The sequence below is a fragment of the Lepidothrix coronata genome, unplaced genomic scaffold (assembly GCF_001604755.1).
Source record: "Lepidothrix coronata isolate B3197 unplaced genomic scaffold, Lepidothrix_coronata-1.0 Scaffold38, whole genome shotgun sequence".
In the NCBI taxonomy this organism is placed as follows: Eukaryota; Metazoa; Chordata; class Aves; order Passeriformes; family Pipridae; genus Lepidothrix; species Lepidothrix coronata.
In genome coordinates this window covers 5536859-5563882 of record NW_016690218.1, presented here as the reverse complement: position 1 = coordinate 5563882, position 27024 = coordinate 5536859, and the positions used below count along the sequence as shown (strand labels likewise).

General features: G+C 36.5%; 1 protein-coding gene across 9 annotated transcripts in view; it reads right to left on the bottom strand.

Annotated features, from left to right (window-relative positions):
• The window catches only part of USH2A (usherin), a 379818-nt gene that overhangs the window by 334239 nt on the left and 18555 nt on the right, over nucleotides 1–27024 (bottom strand). For all 9 annotated transcript variants that reach the window (XR_001874412.1, XM_017812861.1, XM_017812864.1 and 6 more), the window contains exons 4-9: nucleotides 12177–12312; nucleotides 10931–10994; nucleotides 8285–8579; nucleotides 6830–7014; nucleotides 3521–3742; nucleotides 2117–2210 (exon numbers count right to left, since the gene is read on the bottom strand). Coding sequence is in view for 8 of the 9 variants with exons in the window: in XM_017812861.1 (XP_017668350.1) it covers nucleotides 2117–2210; nucleotides 3521–3742; nucleotides 6830–7014; nucleotides 8285–8579; nucleotides 10931–10994; nucleotides 12177–12312 (996 nt within the window). In the remaining variant the exon portion in view is untranslated. The remainder of the gene's footprint in view (nucleotides 1–2116; nucleotides 2211–3520; nucleotides 3743–6829; nucleotides 7015–8284; nucleotides 8580–10930; nucleotides 10995–12176; nucleotides 12313–27024) is intronic.

Here is a 27024-nt window from a genome sequence, read left to right as displayed (position 1 = left end):
ATTCAAGATGGTAATTTTAGCTGTATTAAGTGTAAATGTGACAAGGGCAAACTCTGACATATGTTAAAAGCTTTTCAAGGATCTCTGATTTCTGGTCCAAGATACTGACAAAACCCACCCCAAACACAAAAACCTTCATATACCCCCTCAGTTGTGGTGACTTACTCACTGATAGAATAGGATGGAAGTTAAAAAAAGACTACTTGCTGATAGTGAAATTTCTTATAAAAACATTTTCCTCTTCCCTACCAAAAATGTTTTATTTAGAGACTTCCTTCATCAAATTCTAACTTGAATTAAAACAATATATAGACAAATAAATTTATTTTTCAATTCCTAAATCAATGGGGTGGGAGCCTGAAAAATAGCTGTAAGCCTATAAGACAGGGTTTTACTATTGCCAATGATAGTCTAAAATCAGAATGGATTTTGGTTTGGCTTTTAAGTGTTTGCCTTACAAAATAAAAATCAAAATCTTTAAGTTGTTTGGATTCAATGTAAAACTTTGATAAAATTCAAAGTGGTTAATGATGTATTTCTAAATATTAATTCTATTTTATTACTACTATTTTATTTCATATTTAATAGATACTGACATGGTTATTAAAGAATGAGAAAAATAATTAAACAACATCCTTATTGTACTCTGAATTAATACAGTTAATTTAAGCACTTCAATTACAGTTACAATGCATATATGCCAATTCAAAAATGTGACACTCAGTGGAACAACCCATTAACATTGACAGGAAATATCTGATAAGGCAGATACATCATTAAAATGTATTTGGTTTGTTTTCACAAGGTAGCATAAGTCTTGCAAGAGTGCTTGGTGAACTTCCAGATCTTATTAAATATTTATAATTAATCCTTACAAAGTAACATTTCACAATGTGTGTTCTAATTAAAGGGACACTGTCAGTTTGAATTTTTTTTTCTAATTTGACCCATCTAAAAACTTGAAATTTCTGTTCAAGTCCCATTTAGACTGTAGATCTTACACTTCTGCTTAAAAAAATGAGAAAACTTAAATCCCCTATGAAATTTGACGAAGATCTTTCATCTCATCATAAAAGCTATATCAAATGCTCACAGGTGAACACTCCTTGCTCTGTTCCAGCAAGCACTGACTGCTTGGGTTTTTTCTGATGGCAGATTAGTCTCCCCTTTGCTATTGTTGTTGCTATTCCACATAGCCCCTTCTTAAGTTTTAGAAAGGCTACTTCCAAAAGGCACAAATGTAACAAGGAATACAAGTACTCACAATGGAAATCTAACATTCAGTGAGATTGTGAGATTCATTCTCTACATGAAGGTCATTCTTTCTTAACCCCAACTTATTTTCCTTTCTTTTTTTTTTCTTTTGAGATAAATAATTAATCTAAGGACAGAATCTTTACTTTGAGCATGTTTTCTTTACTCATACATCATTGGTCTGCCTTTGCTAAGTTGTATTTGAACAGCTTCCAAGAAAATCAAAAGCTGCACGAGATAAGTGCAAACTAGTACCATTAGTCTATGCTCTCCTCTACATTTTATGTAGCATACCATGACTTACAACAATCAACCCCGGTTTGGTTCTCCTATGGCCAAGAATTATAAAACTATTATAAAAAAAGGAAAATTCTAATTTTGCATTTAATATGCCTTGGTTTGCATCATGGACCACTTGAACTGCCTTTCAAATAAAACTAAATTGGAAGCTGCCTACTGCATTCCACCTACTGAATGGGTTTGGAGTTCATAGGACCAGACTAAAACCACCATGGAGTAATACATTCACTCTATAGGACATTTGCTGGTTGCTACAGCACGCAGAGAAACAATCTTTACTAGATGCTCACAGTCTAAACTCAGGTTTGTATCTAATGTTTGAAAGTGGCCTAATCCTCTAACAACATCCCGAACACTCCTAATGGTCCATGGTGGAAATGGCTTGGGGTGGGGAAGGGAGGAGTGGAAGTTTTTTGTTTCCTTAATTAATACAAATCTGCTATGGGAAGTTTCCCTATAAAAGATAGGACTAGACTAACACCCTTAACACTCTTTCCCAGGATTAAAATTCCAGTTTTGAAGCTGTTCATAGATGATGTAGACAGACAAAGGAGACACTAACATTATTTCCTTCTGTATAGCTTTCCTTGACGCATAGGCACCTATACGGTTTCACAGCTGTGTCACAGTTTTCAGCATGGCCATGGCAATTACACCTGAAAGAACGATAGGCAGTGAAAAGAATAAAATATGAAAACATATCTGTCCAACAATATATACAATATATCTGTCCAACAAAGTCAACTTAGTGTATTACATAGTCTGGATCTTTATTAAATACAAATAAATGTCACCAAAGAGAATGTTCTCAAGTCCAATAACCTACAAAAGACTACTTCACTCAACATATTTTTAAGCATCAACAACTGCTTTCCAAGAGAACAAAAACCAACATTTAGTAAGCTACTCTTACCTTATATAATATGTAATGAAAACTGTTTTTCAGTATGCAATATTAATATGTAAAATTCTATCAAATCTATTATAATTATTCATCAATATTAAGCCTTACAGTGTGGCTCTAGTTTTTCAAAGAAACCTTAACCATATCAGGCATAATTTTGCAATTTAACACATTTTATGTCAGTTAAAATGTCCATTTCTTACTAAAATAAAATCTGTATAGAATATTAGTTAATAACCATACTATTCCACCTGAAGGGCTGTTCTTCTGGAGGCATGGCACAGCTTTGCAAACCATGGCTGTAATTATTTTACTGTTATACCGTCACCAAGACAAAGCTATTTTAGTAAACGCATTATCATAACACATCTAAATCAATAATCAAAATTTATTAGTAATGTAGAAAATTTTAAGGTAAACATGATCTTTAATGGGGTTCTTTCCCTCAAAATGAGAACTACCAAAATAATTTCAGGAATAATACTACTTATCAAAAATCTGCACCATATGATCCTTGGAAACTATTTCATTGCCAAATCTGCATATTATTTACAGGGCATAATTAGTCCTTTCACAAGACAGCACACTTATCATATACAATAAAGTTGTCAGTCACAGATAATGTAATACTTTTACTGACAGCTGACCGATTTTCAAAGGAAAACTTCAGCTAAAACAAAGAATGAGCTCTGCATTAAGACTGTTAAAATTACCATGACTGAGAATCTACAACTTGGAACAGTTACTGAGGCAAAGCACAAGCCATCGTTTCATCGTACCAATGCCTTTGCTTAGAGGCCTCAATAATTCCAAGGAAAGGACTGCTTTTGATAGATTTGTGTATTAAGTATAAATAATTGTAAAATCACATGTGAGTAAATGTTTTAAAAACACAGCACACCAATAATTTCAATCTCAATACACTGCTTTAGAACAAATTCTTTTCTCATTCATAAATGTAAAACCAAAAAAAAAATTTGACTAAATTTTAGTCAGGTCCTTATATGCTTTTTACAGCTGCAACAGTAAGAGGCAGCGTGGGAAAAGCCACATAACACCTACCTTCCACTGACTGTAACTTCATTAACTCCGTAGTACCTGTGCCTGAAATTTACCCAAGGTTCACTGGTATGATACTGGCCACGGAGATGAATCCTCACTTGTGTAGCTTTTACAAATTCTTGGAGAGATGGAGTATTATAAAAATCATTGTAACCAGGTCGGTGATTTGGTTCCGGGGTAAGAACACTAAAAGTCAGATTACCACGAGAATACGGTGTAAAGCTGTTCAAATAGAGAGGAAGGCAAATTAAAATCAAAATATCAAATATTTTACAGATTCTGTCTCCTAATATCCTGTTTCTCAGAGAGGGTCTCCACTTAACTGTACATAGGGTTTTTTGTGCTTTCTGAGTAAAAATTCTTATGTCACTGGATTCCGAGTCACTGGAATTAAAGAAGGGAAAAAGACATGTCCTCTGTATGTCTGTTTTGCCCCAAACTACCACACTCTTCTCCAGATCCTAGGTTTCCAATTAAAAGTAAAGCCTCTAGCAGGCAACTTCAAAATAGGAATAAAGTGTGACTGATACAGTGTCATCTGCACTAAGTTTTTAAAAAGTTTAACACTCTGAGAAACATAAACTAGGCTTGAACCACATAAGGAAACCATTCCAATGACTAACAGAGTAATTAACAGGTCCATATTGTTAATTATATATCTTCTAAACACATTTAAAAACCATACAGAAACAATTATTATCTTTTGAATTCCAGACTCACTGGACCATATAATCTCATGTGAAGAGTGGACAGAGTTAGAAACACATGCAAGTGAAGTACAAGAGAATTTAATGGAATGCGGTAGAATTGAGAGTAAAACTGTATATTTAAGCCCAAGAAGGGGAAGGACAGTCCTGAGAATTCAAGCGAAGGCTGTCTATATATAAACTGGACAATTTGATATGAATCATATGTTATGTTATTATATGTACTAGGCAGAGTTTAGCTATGAGGCTTCTCTCTGCAAGAGAGAAGAATGCCTGCTTATTTGCACACCTACATGGGCTCATTAAAAACAGATAACCCATGTTACCACCTGGCACCTGACATACAACATTCAAAAAATGTCACTTCAAAATATCTCAGAGCTTTTGAAAGATGAGATTTCTAGTTAGACTAGGTCTGCTGAGTCATACTCCTCTGTCTTCATGAAGAATCTTTGGATTTACTGTCCCCCAATCCAGGTCAGTGTTTCATAAAAATCTCAGTGGAATATATTGGTATTTTTCTCTAGGGGATACTGTCTTCTCTTCCACTCTGCAGAAAATTAAATAAAATATTTTTTGCTGCCATGGCATGTAGAACTGTAATGTAAATGTTTAGACAGGTACAAATGGCAGACGAACACCACCATCTTGTTATGGAAGCACCAGAAGGAACAGCAGAAAGACTGTAAGGCTGATGGTAACTAGATAAGCAGGTCATCAAGATTTTAGGGCATCTACATGCGGTTTCTCAGGAAACCAGGAAAACAAAGGAGATCCTAAAATAAAGGTCAGCCAATATTCAGACTAAGCAAAGATTCAGGCCTCTGATAGGGGGATTAAGGACAGCAAGCAACTCCTAACTTACACAGGTGGTACAGGATGGAGAAACAAAAACCTTAATCACTTTCATTTCCTAAAGGACACAAAAAAGTCCATTCAGTACTAGCATATGGTCACCAAAACAAGAACTCTCAAATCATGGTAAGGATTTCAAAGCCAAGGTCATTTGCCTTCCATATCAACCCAGGGATCCTGGCTAGGCCACCAGGTAACAAGCACACTGGTGTCTAAATCCTGGACAGACAATTTGGACATGTCTTGGCAGGTACAAGTATGTGGGTGGGAGAGAAAGAGAGAGAAACCAGTTTTGGTTTACCATAAAATCCTCCTATAAAGGGAACTCTGTTACACTGCTGACACAAATTTGGAGCATTGTTTCAACAGTAACTACTCTTTGAGAACACAGAATACTCACCATTATAGGGTATATACTCACCATATATTTTTAAACAAAGTGTTCTGTACATCAGCTGTACCCAAAAATCATTCATTTGTATCACTTCCTATCATCATTTATGTTTTAACTGAAGAGCAGAAACAGTGCTGCTTACAAAACATTTACAGAAACAGTTCATATTTAACTCCTCAGTTCTTTTTAGAAAATATACAAATATGTATTTCTGGGATGAAAATGGCATTACACCTCATTTGTTTTATTTATCCAAAAATGTTTGGGTTACTTAAGATATTTCCCTTCTCCTCTACCCTCTGTTCCAAGAATCAGCAATAAAGCTCAGATTCCTTTGCTGAAGAGTGGTGTAACTCAAATGACCTTATGCTCCTCTCCTCAGAATTCTGAACTCCTGGAGAACAGACAGTGATGTCGACACTTGAAAAGTCTTAGACAAGTAGTAAAAGTGAAACAACAAAAAAAGCAAAATACCTACAGCACCTGGTAATGTATTTTCTCACTGATTTTCAGCTAAATACTAAACAAGCCTAATACTGACTGGCAGCTGAATTCAGCCAAGAGATAATGCATTTGAATACATGTAGTGGTACAGATGCAATTATGTGTATGTGTGTGTACATACATGCATGTGTGTGTAAAATGATAACATATTAACTATTATAGATGTCATACACTATATTTATGAAATGTATATTTTATATTATATAGCTTTAAATATGCACATGCTCATTGTCAGTAAAAGGGCATGCAACATATTTCTAAAAGCTAGTGACCCTCCTTATCCCCCTCCCCCCAACAGTTTTATATTGGTTTTTGTTTAGAAAGATTAGAAAGTTTCAAGATATCATTTTCAAGAGATTTCTTACATGTTTTGCATGACCCCTAATAAGGCTGGATGATTGGCTTTTGTACTTAAGTTTGGCCTCTTTTCTAGACTTCAGAATAAGTTCCACTCTCAGAGATCAGAAGGTAGACTTCCATATCCACTAGACAGTTTAAAACAATCTGTTATGTCAATACCTTCCTCCACTTATCATCTCAATGTTCTGTAATTCTACTGACAATAGCCCCTCAAAACACAAGCACATAAAATTTCAAAACTCTAGCACAAAAATAACCGAGGAATCAATTGTGTCACATTCATAAATGACTAAAATATGATAAAAATGACAGATGACTTTCTGGAAATCTGCAATCAAAAGGTCAGATTTAGGATCTTTTATATATTCAGTAGTCCATAATAAATGAGTATACCAAATTAAAAGATTCTATCTCATTGGGACGTAGAAATTGTGTCAGGATGTTACCTGTTCAAAGCATCTGTATTATGCAGATAATACCCACTCATACCTATGAAGCTGGAGACAGTTGACAGAGTCTGGTTTTTCCAGAGATCCATTGTTTTCCATTCCAAAAATACTGCAATTTCTAGCAAAATACTGCCAGTCTTCCCATTTTAGATCATCTCTTTTTTTTCTTTCTATTCTTACTGCTTCAGGGTGTGGGCTAAAGAACTGCAGTATAATATAGAATACCTACAAGAAGATAACAAATTTATGAACTGATATTAATGGCTAAGTTGTAAAACAATGAGAATATGAACTTCATTTTTCTATGTGACTACACAGTCTGCTCTACCACTCACAGGCAGAAGAAGCAGCTATATTTCAGGCCATATATTCCCAATTAAAACTAAAGATAACCTTTTTTGTTAAACAAGCTCTTTGAACTCTCAGACACTATTACACAACTACTGATCTGTGCATCAGAACTCCACCTTTTCTTGAAGATCATTTGAAAATGCACCACAAAATCCATGATTTCTTACAGTAATATTATTTTGGCAAAAATGAAGGTTATAATTCTGTGTTGCCAAATATTTGATGAGTCATTTGTCTGATAACAGGTACTTTTTCTTTCAGGATTCTCTCTATTTTTAGCTCAGAATCTTATCAAATACCTGTGTTGTTTTAAAGAGCACTTCCCTCAGCATACTGCTTGTGCAGAAATATGTGTAGCAAATAAGCAAAATCCTAGAATGTCACATATATTTGAAATCGCTTTTAACTAAAGGACTAATTCTTACTTACGCAGCCAAAACCTGTCATCATATTCTTTCCCTTCTCACCATTAATGAAAAAAAAAGAATAATAAGCTAGCAAGAATACATAGAAATTTGGTGCATTCCCTGTTGTGAATGCTGCCCCATTCCTGATAAGTCCCTCCTTCCAAGACATCCTGACACTCTTCAACAGCCCAGTGGAGTGTTAGATGAAATATGGCCTCTTCAGTAACCAGGCCTGCCTATCATTTTCTCCTTCCATATTCTTTGGGAGGCTAAACTACCGTCTCCAGAATATCTACAAAACAGAAATCCCCTCTGATAAGTCAGTGGGCTTTCGACATGTTCAACTTCATTCGTCTGCAGTCAGTTTTCTACCAGAGGTATGGAACAAGCACTGTAAGCCTTAATAGAAATTAAAACTAAAGTTGAAGATTATAAAGGTGGAGGTAAAAGACAGCAATCAGTTCCTACATATTGGTGCCTTCAGACAGGATATCCTCTCTGGTATATCTATTCAAGATTACTGCTTGTTACAACATCAAAAGAGAATGACAAAAACCATAATGCATTCTGCCTTTTGCACTGTTACACACCAAAAAAAGGAAGCTTTCTTCCTGATCCTCTAAGGATAAAATTTTAAAGCATAAGGTTTGAATTTCCTCAAAATTGTAAATGAAACACCTACAAAACTATTTTCTTAGTTCTTATTTAATAAATAGCAAATGTAATATTCCCATTACCTGATACTGTCCATTTTGCAAATCTATTGTGATTGAAACACCACGATCCAGACCTGCAGTATTAGCAAACACAGATGAAATCCAAGTGGTCCCAATGTCATCATCATTGATGTAATACAGAGGATGGGCTTCTGCATCCAACCTCAGCACTCTGTCGTTAGTGGTATCATCTGCACCATTGGGGATGCAGTACCTCTGTATCAATGGGTGCACTCGGGGATGACTTCCAGGACAGCGGCACTCAGACTGGGTATGAAGATGAGGGAATTTTCCAGAGAATACTTCCAAAATGTCTCTGTCACAGCATATAGAAAAGTAATTACATACATGACAAAAAAGGACAAATGCCACTTTGTGCCTCTAGGGTCTTAGATTAAACAAAATTCAGTTTAGATTATAGTAGAAGCACTAAAGGCCTGGTTTCGGCTCATAAAAATGGGGCAATCAGCTGCAAATGAAGCCCCCACAAGTTCTCTATGTTATCTATGGTAAGCAGCAGGCACCTTCAGAAGAAGCACTGCAGAGCTGCTTTCATTGCTCCACATATATGAAATTCCTCAGACATATGGTACTAAGGGAAATTAGTTCCTTGTTGAGGTGTCTATAGCTAGATAGGATGAATCTAGCCATATATGGAAGGAGAAAAACTCTTAACACTTTATTGCAGCATCATGTCTGGCTGCAGTTAGTGGTCTGGATACTGCTCTTAAGGATACCATAATGTTGACACATTGCCTGTAACCACAAAAAAGTTGAATGTTTGCACTCAAATCCACCAAAAAGACCACCTTGAACAATATCACATTGCACCGTAGGAAACCTAGACAGAAATATTTTTACTTTTAACTAATTTTAATACAAATGCCTACTTTTTAGCTGCCCCAGTTTGCCATCAATACAGCCATGTCAAATCATTGAGTCATTTGAGTTTCCTCTGACATCAGCAACTGAAATAGATACATAGGGAGGGAGCGAGGTAGGCAGGCAAGCAGGTAGATTTATGTATGACATGGGCAGGTCTTTATCTGTTCTTCTCTGGTGTAAAAGAAAGATTTTGTAAGCCTAGAAGATACTGAATTTTTACATTAAAAACCTGTTACTTTTCCCATTTTCCTATTTTATGAGTAAGAACATAATTTTTGTGTACTTCTTAAGTAAATAAATCCTTGCTAGCTGTCACTACAAATTCCACAGAACCCAAAGCTATAGGGCCCTTTACATAGACATAGCCTTAAATTAATTGGCACACAGGAAAGACTTTCCTTCACAGTTTATCCCATTTTGGACGAAGTTATTTGTGGATATAAAATCAAATCTACAAAGACATCACTAGGCCAAAACATTCTGTAAAATATCTTATTTTTCAATTGTTAAACTTTATTCATTTCATTGACCTAAATTGTAGTTCAAAGGATTTGACAAGCATTGCTTTGAAAAAAATGATTTTCATAAAACTTGGAATTCAGATTCACATTAATATTTTCAATTCAGAGGAGCTCAGTTCATCATAATGTCCTGCAGACAGCTGAGCTCCTAGGAAACTGCTCTACATCTTATTGAAAGACTATCATTAAGTAGCCTTAAGGTCTGCAGTCATGAGTGTCATTGCAAGCAGCCTACCCAGAAGCACCACGCAGACAAATAGGACCTGACTACTTCTGGTCAGCTTGAATTGACTAGATTAATCCAGCATGAGCTGGATAACAAAGGTAACATTTCTTTGTAATGTGCTAGGAAGGGAGGCTGGAGGGCAACAGAAATTGCACTGGCAACTGTAATTTGGCCTCAGGAGTGGAGGAAGTCGAAGCAATTGCCCAGGGCTCAGTGGGCTGAGCCAGCGAAGTCATTGGCAGCTTATGGTGACAATCTAATACAGAAAGCAAGGAACAGTTCAGACAATGGCACCTCGGGGTAAGGGTGTGTGCATGGGGCAGGGGAAGCACCTAGAATAGCCAACATGGACATCCGATACTATGGGGAATCTGAAACCAGGGGAAAGGAACAGCTAAGCACAGTGAGCCAGGCTTGCAGCCACAAAGCCAACATTCTAACCAAATTAGAGTGTCTGTCCTCTTCAATTGGATCACTGGTATTTGAGTGGTCTAAAAAGGACTAGTCCACTATGCTCCCTCCCTTGCCTTACAGTTTACACCGAGCTCTGAGAAAGCTCTTAGCAAGTCTTATCCACCAGGACTAAGCTTATCAGCACACACTATTATGTCAGAATTATGATGAGTAGATAACACCTAGACAGTTTATAAGCATTGAAATCTAGCAACTGGATCTTCTCTCTGCAGAATACATAGTAAGTCAGATTGTAACAAGGACAACAATAAGAAGGAAAGCACATATTTATTGCTGAGTGTTGTGTTGCACTATATATACGCTACATATACTGCTATATATATTAAGCCTACTTAAGCACAGTTCAAAAGCAAAACACATTAAGTTGCTGAATTTATTTTAACTCAAGATTTTTTAGATTAAGGGTAATCTTTGAAACGAGGTTCAGGAAACTACATCATCACAAGCAATCATCTAAAGAAAATATCTGAAAAGCACTGTACTTTGGGAAATAAGCATATTGTTATCTACACTGTCTTCTCGCCTCACTCTTACTTTTTTACAAAAATAAAAGTTCTTTACCTGTTTGTAAGTGCCACTGGGTAAAATCGAAAATCTTGCATTCTTCCAACAAATTGCTCTAAACCTAAGGAAATATACTATAAATAATCTATTGAGCAGAAGGCAGCTTTGCACTGCATGAGAGCACCTTTAATTCAGCACTCAGAGATCTCTCTTGCACAATTACCCCTCCTGAATGAAACCATCTTGGACCTGGACAAAACTATAGGGGGCAGTGGCTTAATTTTTTTCATAAAAAAGAATGATTTATAATAACTTTATAAGAACATTTTGTACCTATCTCTTTTCTGATTAGAGAGGTGGCACAGGGATCGGCTCATTAGACAGAAGTAATGAGCCAGTCCATGTGCCACCTCTAATTAGAGAAGAGATACAGTAGGTACAACTGTACCTATCAATTTATACAATAAAGATAAAAAGCATTTTAAAATATTATCTTCTTTTATACAATTATTAGTTTTCCAGGATTCAGAATCAAAATTACAACAAAACACATTTCCAAATACAAGCTTTAAGGAATGGAGCACAGAATATTTTCTTGCCCAAGCCCACAATAAAGTTGTTTTAAGTGACACATAGCCGTATTTAGGAGTTAGCTTCAAATTGTGCATGTTCCTGAAGAGCAATAGTCAGTGTTCTTAGACCAGGAGAGACAAGAATTTGTGAAAAGCAACAAAACATTCCCCACCATTCTGCTATGACTATCTCATGCTGTAGTACATACAAAATTCTAGATGCAGAGGAAGAGTAAAGCTATTAGGCACTACTAGGCTGCAAGATTCTCATTCTGCTAGTTGTTTACATCAGTATTGATAGAACTGAAGAACATGGACAGCCAGAAATCTTCAGCTCTGTTTCTGAGTCTGCACAGAGAGGAGCATTGTCTAGTGGCCATGCACAATTCCATTCTGAAATACTTGTATATATTTACTCAGAAAAACTATGAACATAAATTATTGGAATGTGTCACTTTACGTGCATGTTTTAAAGAAGGCAGGAAAACCTACCTATATGCAGTAACACATATAGAATAAATTATTATCCTACTGGATCATCTACCAAACTTCTATCTTTCAGCCAGTCTTTTGAGAAAGCTAATTGTATAATAGGAATTTTCTTCTGCAGGAAGGTATTACTTCTTAGCATATAGATAACTTAAAATTACTCACACACTTCTTTTAACCACAAGATGCATATTTTATTTTGTATATTCCAATGCATTCCACTAAAATACTACAAGATTCACCTGTGAAGCTTTGTCCAATTTGCAGAGTACCATCAGCATCAGTATCTGCAACTGTTCCCTTAAGAATCCTTGAATCAAAAGGTGTGTTGTCATCTTCCCAGCCATTCAAGAAGAAACTAATTCGGCTGTGATGCACCTAGAGAGTCAATGTAAAAGGACAAACACGTGGTTTATTATGCAATCACTTTGATTTCTCTACATGTTGAGTTTATCACTGATCAACCAATACCATTACTTCAACCTTTCTGCTATGTTTCTTTATTTTCAGTGCCTACTGAAAGCAGTTTTCTGTCCATCCAGATGCATAAGGTATAAAATTTCCACAGTAGTTAAATCAAAGAAGAAACTACAGTACAGGGATCTGGCAGGGAGGGGGAAGAGAGGAAAAGGAGAAGGGTGGGTCTGTTTCACACGGTACAAGGCTGGTTACAGCTATATCACCACTTCAGGCCATGGGCACATGTTATAGCTGTCACAGCTCTTCTCATACACATCAGTTCAAACAGGCCTCAAGGGGCTGTACACCATGCTCTGGATAACCAAGCACAGCACGTTTCAGCCAGGCCTCTAACACCCCTCCAAAACACCTCCCTAACCCCAGCATGCTACTTTCTACAAGAGCTGAAGGGAATGGTATAGGAACTGCCTACATCTGCTTTACACCCAGTGGCTAATTCCCTCGCATCAAGGGAACCCTTGGCTAGGAATATGTACTCAGCCAGCACCCCAGGGTACTGTTTTCTGCAAGTGTTCCCTTCCCTGCCAATTCATTTTAAATCTGAGCTAACATTCATAGAAATACTTTATGGCGTTCTCCCAGCTCCACAAAGTCACAAGATGCTGAGCTTTTACAAAGTACTTTTTTTCGCATTAAAAATCCTCAGGTTTAGGTTACCTAAAATTAGGAAAGTTTTATTAATATGGGAATGTCTTTCAGCCTTGCATTTTATGAAATTCAATCCTCTCATTTAAAAAATATAGGTCCATACAAAATGAAAACAGTAGGTATCATGGCTATAGTCAGCTTCCCATTAATGAAGTTAATTATACTTCAAACTAAGTTGAACTTATCCAAAACTTTTATTTCAGAAAGTGATTTATTTGCAAAAATGAAATTACTTGATTTTTAGCAATAATTAGCTTGCATAAGGCTTTTTTCACATGAGAACTTGGTAGCTTTCAGCATTTGAAACACCATTTTTTTGCTGCCAATTTACAGAGCAGTATTTTAATTTTGCAGATATGGATGCCTGATGAATCGTGTCTATCAAGGCCAGATAAAACTAGAGTGCTTTAGCCCGTCTTGACAGTCATGCTAATCAAAACAAAATAAACATGGAATAATTGCTTCCATAAGAACAATATCTATGTAAGGACACAAAAGGTTTACCAGCCAGAATAATTTGTTGCAAAGAGAAAAGACAGAACTTATTTACCAGTTAACAAGATACCAGCTTGAAAACCACAATATAAGCACTCACAATACTATTCTGCAATAAAGTCTTTCAAATTTCAGACCAAGATAAACGGACACAATTATCTATAAATCTGAGCTCAGATGATCAGCATCAGTGCCTTAGGCAACATGAGTCTATCAGCATTTTAAGAAAGAAAACATGAAATAAGATGGAGGGTTTTGTCTGGACTATTTTTTTTTTTTTTAGGCTTCACACAAAATTGTACAGATGAATTTTTCCTCCTTAAACTGCACTTTCAAACATACACATGCATGCTGAGCTTTATTGCCATTTCCAGATTCAGTCAATACTTCCCAAATTTAGACAGGAATATTTATTGCCCTTCCACTGATGGAAATTTGAAGGCTATTATCATAATTACTAAGCCTGGAGATTTGTTCAAAAAGTTATTGCATATGAGTTTCACCACTCAAAATACATCTCTCCATTTTAAATTATCTTTTGTGTTGACACATCAATGACCTAAATACAACAGTTTTTTATTTAATTTTAATTCAAAGCCCTCTAAACATCTGATGCCCTATTTGCAAGAGCCTAAGTATACGTATATGTGGTGGTTACATCGCATTTTTTTTCTGCATCACATTTTTTACAGCCTGTTACTGTCATTTGGTGTTTGACTGTTATCATCATAAAAGATACAGGCTTTTCTACTTTGTTATTTGTAGCATTATCTCATGTTTTACAACATCTTTGCACAACATGCCCGCACATGAAATATAACTAGTGAAAAGTTCTCAGTGGTATTAATGCATAAAAAAGAATGTGGTTCCATCTCTACTGTCTTTACCCAGCCAAAAGCTGATGAACAGCCAATTTTCCTTTATCACATTAGCACAGCCATGAGGGAAACACATTTGTTCTAGTCAGCTACACTAAAGATACTATTACCAATCTAACATATACATGTTTTATATCAGCAGTATTCTCAGAGTATGAGGGAGCCAACAATATATTAACACTAGCATGACAGTTTATTTAAGAAAAGAAAATTGTCTCTGTAGAGGGACAGAAGTTAGAAATGTATGGCTAAAGCTCAGTGTCACTGGTCTAATAAAGGTAATAATTCTTAAGCTTTCTTTATAGCAGGTAACACTCCTGTGGCAGCTCTGTCATATCATTCAAATAAAAATGTTGCCTTTTACAAGTTTAAGAGTACCTTTATTTTTAGTCAGATATGAAGCATGTTTCCGCTTTCCTGTTTCCACTGTAAAACATTTGTAAGGGGAATTCAGAAATGGGTGCACTCACCCCCATCAGCTTCTTGCAAACTTACTGTCTCAGTCACAGCTTTATAGGACCCAATTCTGCCTCCCCCCATGGTAAGCAGAGTGCTTACCTCCATGCATCCCCTACTAAAATCAGTGGGTCTATTTATGACTTAACAGCAACAGAATTGAGCCCTAAGTGACCAGGTATTTTTACTTGTTGAAAATAGGTGACTAATGACAATTTTAAATCTCCCTCCCCCCCTCCCCCACCACCAATCTCTTCGTATTAAATAGGATTTAGAATAGTTGGGTTTAATATAGCACATCCCCAAGGTAGCCCTAAGCACTTTACAATGCTGAATTGGATATCAGTAGTGCAGTGACTGTGTAAGGCAAAGGCAGCAGTCATTATGCATTTGGCAGTAGCTCAATGTAATGATCCCCCTGCTGGTTATTAAAGGGGGTATGAATATCTGACATGGGAGGAAAATGTAGGAGGGAAACCATGTGTGGTATAAAAAATCCCAGCGGCTCTCCACTGTGGGAGGAGAGGAAGTCTCAAAGTTTGGTGTCAGTTTAGACTAAGCTAAATAAGAAGAAAAGCTGGCACCAAATCGGCTGTTTAATGTAGTTATTTAAGGTCTCCTGACCGATAGCATTAAATTTCATACAATAGCACAGAACTAAGAGAACATTTTCCCTTCTGACTAGGACAACAAGATTACTCCCCTGTTGTCTTTATTAATAACGTTCAATAGGAATTTGTCCCAAGAGAGTAACAGGAGATGGGCAGGAAAGGTTGGCTTCGTGGTTGCGCAGAGCGCAGGACCAGAAGCCTGGGACATCAGCCCTCTAATCCCAGCTCTGAAACCGCCTTGCACTCTCGTACTTCCCCATCTGTCAGATACTTAGCAAATCACCTCATAAGGAGGTAGCAAGGATTAGTTACTAAGATACATTCACTCTGAAACTACATCAGCCCCTGCCAACATAGAACCTAATACCAAGTAATGGAAAATCTATTTGATGGTGAACTGAGGTGGTGAAAGATGTTTACACTCTTTCCTCTAATAGCATTCTTGTTATGATGCAGAAGGGTTTCAAAGAGGAGAGGTGCTGGGCCAAAGAGCTGAGAGGCAAGTTCCTTTAATGCATCCTGAACTAAGCTCTTACGGTTCTTTGGCACAAGCAAACTGTGCATCAGAGACAGCAATACCAAACCAAATCACTTCCTACATAGGAAAACTTCCTTGCCCTGTGGGTCACTCACAGTAGTGCAGAATCACAAAGCAACAGAATGGGTAAGGTTGGAAGGGCCCACAATGGATCATCTGATCCAACTTCCCTGCTCAAGCAGGGTCACCCCAGAGCACATTGCACAGGATTGTGTTCATGCTGTTGTTAATAAAACAAGATAGGTATAGAAAACACATTACAACTTTATTTTCTCACCTAAAGATCTCTGCTATTCAGATCCTACCCATGAAAACATAACAATGAAATTTAACATGAATTTTTCCACTTGGTTTGGATCAGGCAGAGCTTTCATGTGAACAAAAGCCAATATTTTCATGTATTAACTGCTAACAGAACTGCTAACTTCCACTGTATTGCAGCAATCTGTGTGGCAAAAAAGAAGCAACACAACTGAATACTCCACTTCAGAGCAGTTGCACTGGCTAAGGGAATACGGCAAAAAGCAGGAGCAGGGGCCATATAAGAGCATGGCAAGCTTGTATGTTAGTGTGCCTGAACACTTTTTGAATCTCAAACCACCAGCAGCTCAGAGACCTCACCAGTCAGCCACGGTTTCTATATATTAGTAGCTTTCCATGGATATATTCTGCCTGATTTTGCACAGCTGCTCCTTGAACAAAGAATACAATGGTTTTTTTCTTTCACTTTTTTTTTCATAAGCCTTGTATTGTACTGATATCTATAAGTATAATGTATATTGGTATAATCAATGTATAAATAAATAGTATAAGAGTTAAAAATAAAGAGTATAACAGGTATCATAAAAATAAGTAGTATCACAAAAAAAATTAGCAATATGCTTTAAAAAAAACCAAGCTGAATATTCCCCATCATTAACACAGAGGCAGAACAGATTTTGATATCAAACAAAAACCACAGTTATATTGACTCCATTTTCTTGAACTACAATGACCTTTTCCAAGCCAAAGCCAATTTGAGGGAATTCTGAGACCACAACCTACAAAGTTTTGTCTTTCATGTAATAACAGACACATTTATTACACTGCAATGTACATGTGTGGTATCTGGCCCACTTAAGCAACATACATTTTTTTCTTCACACACATTAATCACCACACATTTTTTCTTCACACACATTAATCATTCTGTCATCAAAATGTCCTGATACATATATATAAAAGGCAACTGAGACAATTTTAGTCTCTTCCATGTGGAATTGAATTGCACCACTTAAGCAAAAATAAATGAAGTTAAGTGAATCTTTCTTCAGCGGACACTATGATCTTTTGGCATTAGTAAGATTTTTCCATTAAAAGCCAGTTCTAATATCAAAACTACCCATATACCTTGTGGAAAATGATTTCTAATAAATAAGATAGGAAGAGGAGACATAGAAAAGAGTCCTTTATGTTCTATTAAAAAAAATCCTAAAGAGTACCTAAATATATTATAGCAGAGTGCAAGATCACTATCCAGAGATCAAAGCTTCACTGCACCAAATGACACACAGATGCAAGAGTCTCTTCCCAAAATATTTTACAATTTGTAATTATTATATGCTCCAAAGACATAGCTGTTTTTCAGTTAGTACAATCTTTCCCTATAGGTTATCTTTCCTATCCCAATATTTAAAGTCATGGGAAAGATTTATTAAAATATTACAGATAAATTAAAGGGAGTTATTTCAAGACAACATTAATCTCTTCTACTGGTTGAACATACATTCTTTTTACTCTTATTCATCATAGCTCCTAGTAACCATAAAATACAATTTAATCTTAAAGTTTCTTCTCATCATCTATTGTTTTAATAACTAGATCACACTGTCTGGCAAGACAGATTAATAAACCAGAAGAATTTCTTCCCAGATGCGTAGGCCATAAATGAGGAGCTCCACAACAAAGAGAACTCTGGCTCCAAAAATAAAAGAAAAAAAATCTTTTCTAGTCATTTAAGTCAAATGATACTAATCCTGGCCTACTGAGTTATCCAGCCAACTTAGTGATGCCAAGCACTTGGACTGTAACTTCAGCTCTTATGGCTATTTAGACCATCATACAAAGTCTCAAAGGGCAGATCCCTGTTGATCAGGGCAGGACTGATCAACATACATAAAACAAGGACAAGGATCCAAAATGCATCTTCCAATACTAGGAAATTAATACATTCCACTACATGTAATAGACACCACTGTTTTCATACAAGATGAAAAAGAAGCAGTTCAGGGATCTATGATACATACCAGACAGTAAACGAGATTATTCCAAAACTCAGCTATCTGCATATTAAAATTTAAAAAAAGCATCTAATTTTTCATTTAAAAATGCAAATTTAGCTAGATGAAAATGCAAGTTAAATTTAAAAATTTAATGCAAACTAAAACACAAGGCCTGTTTCTCAAATATGAGGTAAAAAAGCAAGTTCTCCTTGAAACAAGAGAACAAAAAATAAAACGTAAGAAGACTCAAGTTTGGTTTTGTTTTTCCTTTAAATAAGCTCTATTGGCACAGCAAGTAGTTTCTCAGAAATAGAAATAACTATTATAAAGATGATACATCATTTGAAGAATTTTAAAGTGCTTTATGAGAAGCAATTAGGCAGCTATGTAATTTACCTGTAAGGCATAAAAAAAAAAAAAAAAGGAAAAAAAAGTGCTATTTATTTTGTGGCAGAAATGATCCCTTCCTTTACTTGTCCTAAAAACTAAAGTGACTCCAAAAAAAAAATAAAGTTACACAGGCTTTACAGAGATGTAAATTAAAGCAGAAGTTAGCATAAATGATTTGCTTAATCATTCAGAAATAACAAGGAGTCAGAGATTATGGGAAATCAGGAGAAGCTGCAACTCATCCAGCTCAAAAATTACTACACAACGTACCGTTACAATTGCTTACTGTCACTGAATTTGGTATGGTTCTTACAAAAGTTGCCAGCTAAACATAGCTTGCTATCTGTTAAAATAACCAAGATTCAGAAAACCTTTTTTTTCCTTCTTAAACATATTGCAGATTTGTTGCATCAGGAACTTTCTCAATGAGTTCATTCTGCAGGAACAGACAGTGTATTAACACATTTTCTCCCAAGGTGAGAAAACAGATTAAGGTTATGACCAAAATGACAGGCCTGTGGCTTCCTTGAATACTTTAATAGAGTCAACAAATCAACAGTGGTCACTGATGACAACAGAGGAAGGAAGACAATAGATGGAAGGAGCAGAATTAGTGATGCTGTTATAATGGTCTAATCAGAAACTTGAGCATAAAAATTTTTTTCACCTTCAACCTGTCTAAATATGCTCTTTTTGCCTGTTCATATAAAGATATATGGCATATTCTACCACTGGGGGACATTTGGGTTCACATCTTTACGAAAGCAGGTGTGAAACAGAAGCATAATGGTTAATAGAAGAGTAAAGGGGTTTTGCATATCAAAGTGATGAGGCACACACAGGTATGTATTTCAGTATTTTCTTGAATAATTGCAAATCTTGCTGAACCTGCAGTTAAAAAGGCTTCCACACAGCTTTAATACTTCATAAATGAATTTCTGTGAAGAGGAAAGGTCAGTGATACAGACTTCAGCAACAGAATTTGGGGGGGAAAAAATAGGTTGAAACCATTAGCATGAATCCAACCTTACATTCAGCTGTAATATAAGCAGAGCTAGCAACCAAAAATCACACTGCTGCATTTTACATATTTTTTAAAATCTGACCATCTATGTGCCCCTAAATTGATGAATCATAAATGGCAGACAACTTTCTGCCACAATTCAACACCTTCCTTCTCCGAATAAATTGCAGAATTACACCTTGAACATACATCACAAAGGCTCCTTCTCTATCACCCATTTCTGCCTTATTCTTATTTTGCATTATTCTACTAATATTTATTTCTTCTTTTTAATCTACTAAATTTACATTTAGCTTAAAAAAAACCCCAAACCTACAAAACAATAATAACAAAAACCCAAACAACAAGAAAAACATAGTGAATACAGGTGGGAGCAGATTCTATGTGCCCAAGGACTATTCTTCTCAAACATTAATATAAACAGGGAACAAAACAGTTTATCCTGGGAAGGGGAAGGGCAGGCGCTGAGCTCTTCTCTCTCGTGACCAGGACCAGAGGAAATAACATGAAGCTGTGTCAGGGGAGGTTTAGGTTAGACACTGGGAAAAGGTTCATCATCCAGAGGGTGCTTGACCACTAGAACAGGCTCCACAAGGAAGTGGTCACAGCACTAAGTCTACCAACCTTCAAGAAGCATTTGGACAACATTCTCAGGCATATGATGTGATTCTTGGGGCTGTCCTGTGCAGGGCCAGGAGCTGGACTCGATGATCCTTGTGGGTGTTTTTCAACTCAGGATATTCTATCATTCTATGATCCCCAAACTCCGCTGCTCCTCCCAAGCCTTCAGACAATCTGTCTGTCAGCCATCTTATGATTGCTTTAGAAAATAAAGAGGTGTGGTAGTTCCCACAGTTCAATCTGTGCAGATGAGCCAGGATTCCGCATCACAATCAGCCAACTCATACTCCACCTATTACTCACTAGCACTAGTACACAGCCTGCTCCTATAGTCTTATATTGATTATCTCTCCTTACAATGTACCACATGCAGCCTAACTCAAATTTAAAACCTTAGCTGAATGGATAATTCAAGAATAAGGACTATCATGGTGATGACATTATTGCTAGAGATGTTTGGGCAGATGTCTTACATACTTCAAATTCTCCTGTGGCCTTTTTTTTATATTTTTTTCCTCCTCTCAGAGGCAAAGCTTACAACCCTAAAATAAAAGGAGTTAACTTTTAGTCTTCTGCACTTTGCATTTTAATTTTTTTACTTGGAATGAAAATTGAGACAACACAGAGGGAACTTGGCAGATCTAAAACTTGGCAAGAGATAATGAATTTATGTAGCAAACATATGAGAACAAGGATATGTCAGGAGGAATTTGTCTAGGAACTTGTTCTCAAACAGACCAAAAAAAGATGCTAATAACCATGTTAATAGGGACAGGGGAGTTGTGGGAGGGAGGGCTGTGGAAATTAAAGAAAAATATCCAGGACGACAAGGCAGCTCAGCTAATTTATCTGCATAACACTTGACAGACAAATGGTACCTTCTGCACCAGCAAAAAAACTGCCTGACAAATTTGCCAGTGAGCTTGGTGCTGCTTCAGCTAGAACCCTGTCACAATCTCAAATCTTCAATCCTGTTTTTAGATAATTTGCCAATATATAATAGCAAATGCAAAAGCTACATACATAATAAAATCTATTCTACCTGCTATTATTAAATGACTTGATTCACTTTTCTGAATTCTGCTGTTTCCATATTCAAATCCTATGCTACCTTCACGTGGCAAAAAATGAAGTTTTCAAACTGTAAGAACTCTGCACCTCCAAGGAAACCCAAACCTACTACCCACCGCTCTGTATTTCAAGCCTTTGAAGCAACTTAGCTGCAAGATTGAAGGACAAGAGCCAACGATGATAAGAGGCAAGCTGCAACCCTGGCTTCTGCGTAGGTTTCAATGTGATGCTTTTCACGCATTTTTGGTTCTCAGGACAAAGAGCATTTTACAGGAAGAAAACAAATAGGGCTTGGGGCTTTTCATTGCCACCACTGACATAAGTAACAGCACAGAGACTTTATTATGATGATTTTCAAAACGGAAGTGCTTAAGTTAGCATCCATGGTTAGGGGAGATTACTTACAACCATTCCGTCATTTTTAGAAAGAAGACCTGCCAACATAGTTCTAGGCTGAGATTCATTATTCAACTGTTGCCAAAGCTATAAAGTCAACTCTGTTCGCTCACCAGAACGTACCAGTATGCAACTGCAACTGTTTTAATTTGCTAAGTATTTTAGTTTTTGTTTTTCCATATCAAAATTCAAGGATGCTGCAATGCTATTCTTCACTGAGAGAAGGAAGTAAAAACTCCAAGATCTCCCTTTCAGAACCTCCTTAAGCTCTATAAAAAAATCACCTTTAGCCTTTAACAATAGAAACTGAAGTTGTGAGTGGAAAGAGTATACAGATGAGCTATTTGGCATTAAGTCATTGAATTTTTCTTCAAAATCAGGATGCTCCTTTAAGCTGACCAGGAGCCCACACAGGAAAATGGTTTGAAATAATTCAAAAGTTTAATTCTTCGGTATGCTCCAAATGAAGTTGCAATATATGTAAGTTCACCAAAAACAGGATCAACTAATCAAATCAGTGAATGAAACTGTATATTAACCCAGACTATTTTAGAGCCAGTATGAGAAATTATGTGGACAGATGCCTTTCTTTACAAAATTTAGAGGGGATGCTAACACACATCGGTATTTGATGACACTGTGCACAATCTTGTTGCAGAATCCAGAGGATTTTAACTTTCACTAACATAATAGGGTAAGAACACCTGTGCTGACTATATTTTCCCTGCAGGCCAGAAAACTGGTAGAATACCAGAAAAACATTCCAAAAGGAAAAACACTTTTTCATCTTTGCTTATATCCTCTACGTCTTTCTTTCTTTCTTATACTCTTGTTGTTAGACTTTGACAGACACTTTTCCAGGAGCTCCTGATAAAAAAAAAAAATTCCTGATTAGATAGCTTTTGAAATTAAAACTGCCTAAATGGGAAAAACCCACCATTTTTTTAAAATCTGGAATTGACTTATCACAACATTCTGTCCAGAGATAACAAGTGGAGTGACTAGTACTTCAGCTGTGAATTTATTTAAATGTAGACATACACATGCAGTATTAGGAAGGCAAAAACAGGATATGAAATAAACATAAGGCATCAGCTCTAAGCTCACTGTCAAGAATATACCAAGGCTTCTAACCACAGAGTTCAGCTGAAGGTAACTATCTGTCAAATGTAATCTGTGCAAGTGAATATGCTTAAGCTGGTGCTATGAATCAACCAAAATTGCTTTGGTCTTATTGACATTCAATTGCAAGAAGTTGCAGCTCATCCAGTCCAATAGACATCTGACAACACCAAGAGTGCTTCAGTGACAGAAAGCTTTAAATATAGATGCAACTATCATCACAATATACATGGAACTAAACTTTATCATCCCTCATACCATCTTCAGAAACAGGTCATCAGCTGGATGCCATAAGACTGCATGGTCATCCTCTCTGCCTGTTGCCAATTTCTGCAGTTAACAAATCACTGCAATTTTAAAAAAAAGGAGAGAATACAGACAGACTGAAAGAAAAAGATCACTCAATCTTCCACCAGTGTCCCATTAAATCTCTCTCCAAAATCCACTTTTGCCATTATCATCTTTGTTCACTGTTTAAACATAAAATGCCAGATAAAAATTTGTTCAAACTGTTTGCATTAGTTAAGGGCCAGATCTTCAGCTCCTATAAACTGCTTTCAACTTCAGCAATGTCATTTTACACTTGCCCAAATTCAGACCTCAAATATGTTAAAGTTACTTTTCTTCTCACATCTGTTCTTTACAGCTTGAAACAAGATGTCTGATAACATGTGCATGTGGGAGGTTGTACAATAAAGCAACTTGCATATTGGGTCCCAAAAGAAGAAACAATTTGTGTTCTAACTTTACACAAAAGAAAGGAATACCACCTGCAATCATGTATGCGCCTGTTTCACTCCTGTCTCTCAGAGAACTGCCATTTCAGTGGCAGATGTTCCATCAGAGCACAGTGTCTTTTTCTAAAAATTTTTATATATCCACACCATCTACACGAGTTGTTACTTATCCCCCTGCTTGCCTTCCCTAGCTTTAGCTCCTCCTTGTCTTACAGTAAATTGAAATCATCCCAGATTCACAAACAAAGGCAGTTGGGGAAGAAGAAATACATCTACTACATACAGCTTGCAACCATGTTTAAGGGGATGCACAGTGTAAGTGACTTGGGGGGGAAGAGGGGAGAAAGATTCATGTCCGTGTTATGAGCACTCTGAACGGTTATGCTCAAACTCTGAGAAATCCAGTGTGAAAAAAACAGGAGACTTGAGGAAGAAACCTCAACAGGGGACCACAGTGACAGAACTGTCTTAAAACAGAAGGGCTGGAGAGGATAAAGGGACAGTAGAAGAAATGGTAAAGAACAGCGAAGGGGAAGGAAAAAGCATAAGGTCGGGAGGGGCAAGTTGTGTCTTTGCCTTTCCTTCTTTTGCCTCAGGCCCATATCGGCCTTTCCTTTTCTTGACTTAACTGGGATGAATTTTAATTGCAGCCTCTCTCCGTGTTTTATACACTATGTACTCTCTACTTGTGTGGAGTGGATTTCCCATTCATCACAGGATTGCAGACAAAAACCCCAGGAGCATTTTGCTTTCCTTCAAAGTTAGCTTTACTAAAATCAATAACTTTAGGGCTGCTTTCTCCATCCAGCACATACCCCCACCCCACAACCATTTCAAATTTCATGATTTTTGATCATTTGATTTTGCGTCTTATCCTCATATACAGATTTATATTTGCAATCTTTCCATAGCAGCTACAATATTCTATATTGTTTCATTAACATATAAAGGCAACAACCTTACAGCAACAGTGGAAACATGCTCTCATTTGTAGTTTAACACAGTCAATATGATAACTGATCTCTAACAATGTCTCCCTTCTTTCTCCTCCTCAATACTCCAGCATTCTTCAAATCAAAGTTCTGGTTTTCTTAGGGACTGCTATGTCTTAAATATTTTTATTGCTTGGGCTTTTATTTTCTGATCACCTGCAAGTCTAGTGCAACAGCCAAGAATCACAATTACATTAAACTTGCACGCAAACCACTGAACTTAGTTTAAAGAAATATAGGGGGGGGAAAAAAAGGAGGGGGTGAGAGCAGCAGCGTTTCCTACTGCAGATTGCAGATGGAGTATCATCCCTCAGCAATATTGTTACATCTCTTCCAGCTTTATATTAACTCTCCCTTCCCTGAAACTGTGTATCTTGGCATTTTAAATCCCCCTTCATTTTCCTGGTTGTCTCTCTTATTCCAATAATATCTTTCTTATCCTTGAAAACATGTCACTCCAATTCAGCAGTCTTATTACATATGCTCCTAGCATTTGTATAAAAGATATTTAGCTTTTCTCTTTGCCCTCCTTTACTTTTCTTTTTTACTATCTCCTACAATGTTAATCCCTTCTCAGCAGGAAATGGTTTTCCTTCAATCCAAGTCTTTCTTTTTGTGAATATATTCACTAGTTCAGCTTGAATTCCCTGAAGAACAACATAATTTTTTTTTATTTTTTTTTAAGGGGAGGTGGGAGGGGGGATGGAACATGGAACCCCAGAGTGCTCCTTGAAGCAATTAACTCTGTTCAAGATCAAGCTATATATTAATATAAATTTGACCCCAAATAGCCAAATTGGAAAGCAACTGGAATGCAGACCAATCTATAAGACAGTTTACAGGCTTAAGAAAAACTAATAGCTATTTCAAAAACAAAGTGTTTAAGATGCAAAAATGCAAGTACCAAAATAAGAAACATGTTAATTTTTTGGATGGGGTAATCTTAGTACTGTGTTAAAAATTGAGCAATATAACCCAAACTCAGTTATCTGATAAACCAGGCTGAAGACAAAGAAAGATCAATGTGAAAAGAGACAGCTTCTGAAATGGTCTGTATTTTTAGGAAATAGTATTTTTAAAAGCAAACATTTTAAAACAAACAGTTGAATCACAGATTAGTGACCTTTTTGTTACAGATTATGCATTATAATTTTAGACTGGCAATTTTCATTTAATCTTTTGTTGGCCAGTACTTCAAAAGTATTTCAGTAGTATGAAGCAGTATTAAAATTGTTAACTACAGCTTTCCACTTTCTATTCAACCAGCACTGTACCAATGAATAATATTCTCTACTGCCAGTGTCAGTAGAGCTGTATCACTCTATTAGGGATGCCTCAGGACAGAATAAATATATCTGGGCAGGGGAGTGGCAGAGAGAAGCCAAGAGCTCAAAATTGCAAAAACAGATTCTGTTAAAAACCAAAATAATTAACAAATAAGCTTTGCTACAACTATTTTAACCATTGATCAATCTCTGTCCTTTCTACATGGAAAGGTTTAATAAGTGACTCCTGTGCTGTAAGTGAGTTCCAAATAAAAAAACTTCAGAGGATCCTAGCCATCAGATCTGAAAATACACAGAGAACAATTGCTTTCCTGCTTCATAATGACTCTATTTTCCCCAAGTCACAGAACAAATCAGACCCAACATCCAATGATCACTATAGTAACATGAAAGGAGACAAGTATTAAGGATTCAACAAGCTGCTTCTTAGTAGCTAAAACAGTTACGTAAACTTGCCAAAATTAATTGAAACAAAAGGTCTGAAAGTACATTTTAGATAATCTCATAACAATGCACATTTTCTCTCTGCTCCCTCTATTTAAATTACAGCACAACCACTGATTCAGAATTTTCACAAACTACTTGTAATCACGTAAATTACAGATGAGATGTAGATGTCAAATGAAATATCCCTTCTGAATAAAGTCTCTGTGCTTCACTAGTCAAAGAATAAGCAGATATCCACACAAACGAAGGGGGAAGCTGTTACTAATATACAATTATTAGCCCTGTATTACAATATCAGCTGCATATTAAATTTTAGTCTTTTGAATTGATTATATCGGAAGAGTTTTGCACCATTCTGCACCACTCAGTACTGGGACTTGTAAGTCATTCCCAAATATAACACAAGGGTACATTCGTTCCACAACAACTGAAACAGCTCTGCTGGGACTGAAAGGTTGAAAATCTATCCCTCTGTCTTTTTTGGCTGATGATTTGCATAAGAAGAAAGCAATTATTCTTGCCCTTTGAATGCCTTGCCACAAAAGTTCATGTATCCAGTTAAGGGATTTTTGCAAATAAAGTCTCATCTTTTCTTTCAAGGCTTAGCCTCTTTTCATGGTCAAGGAGCCATAAAACT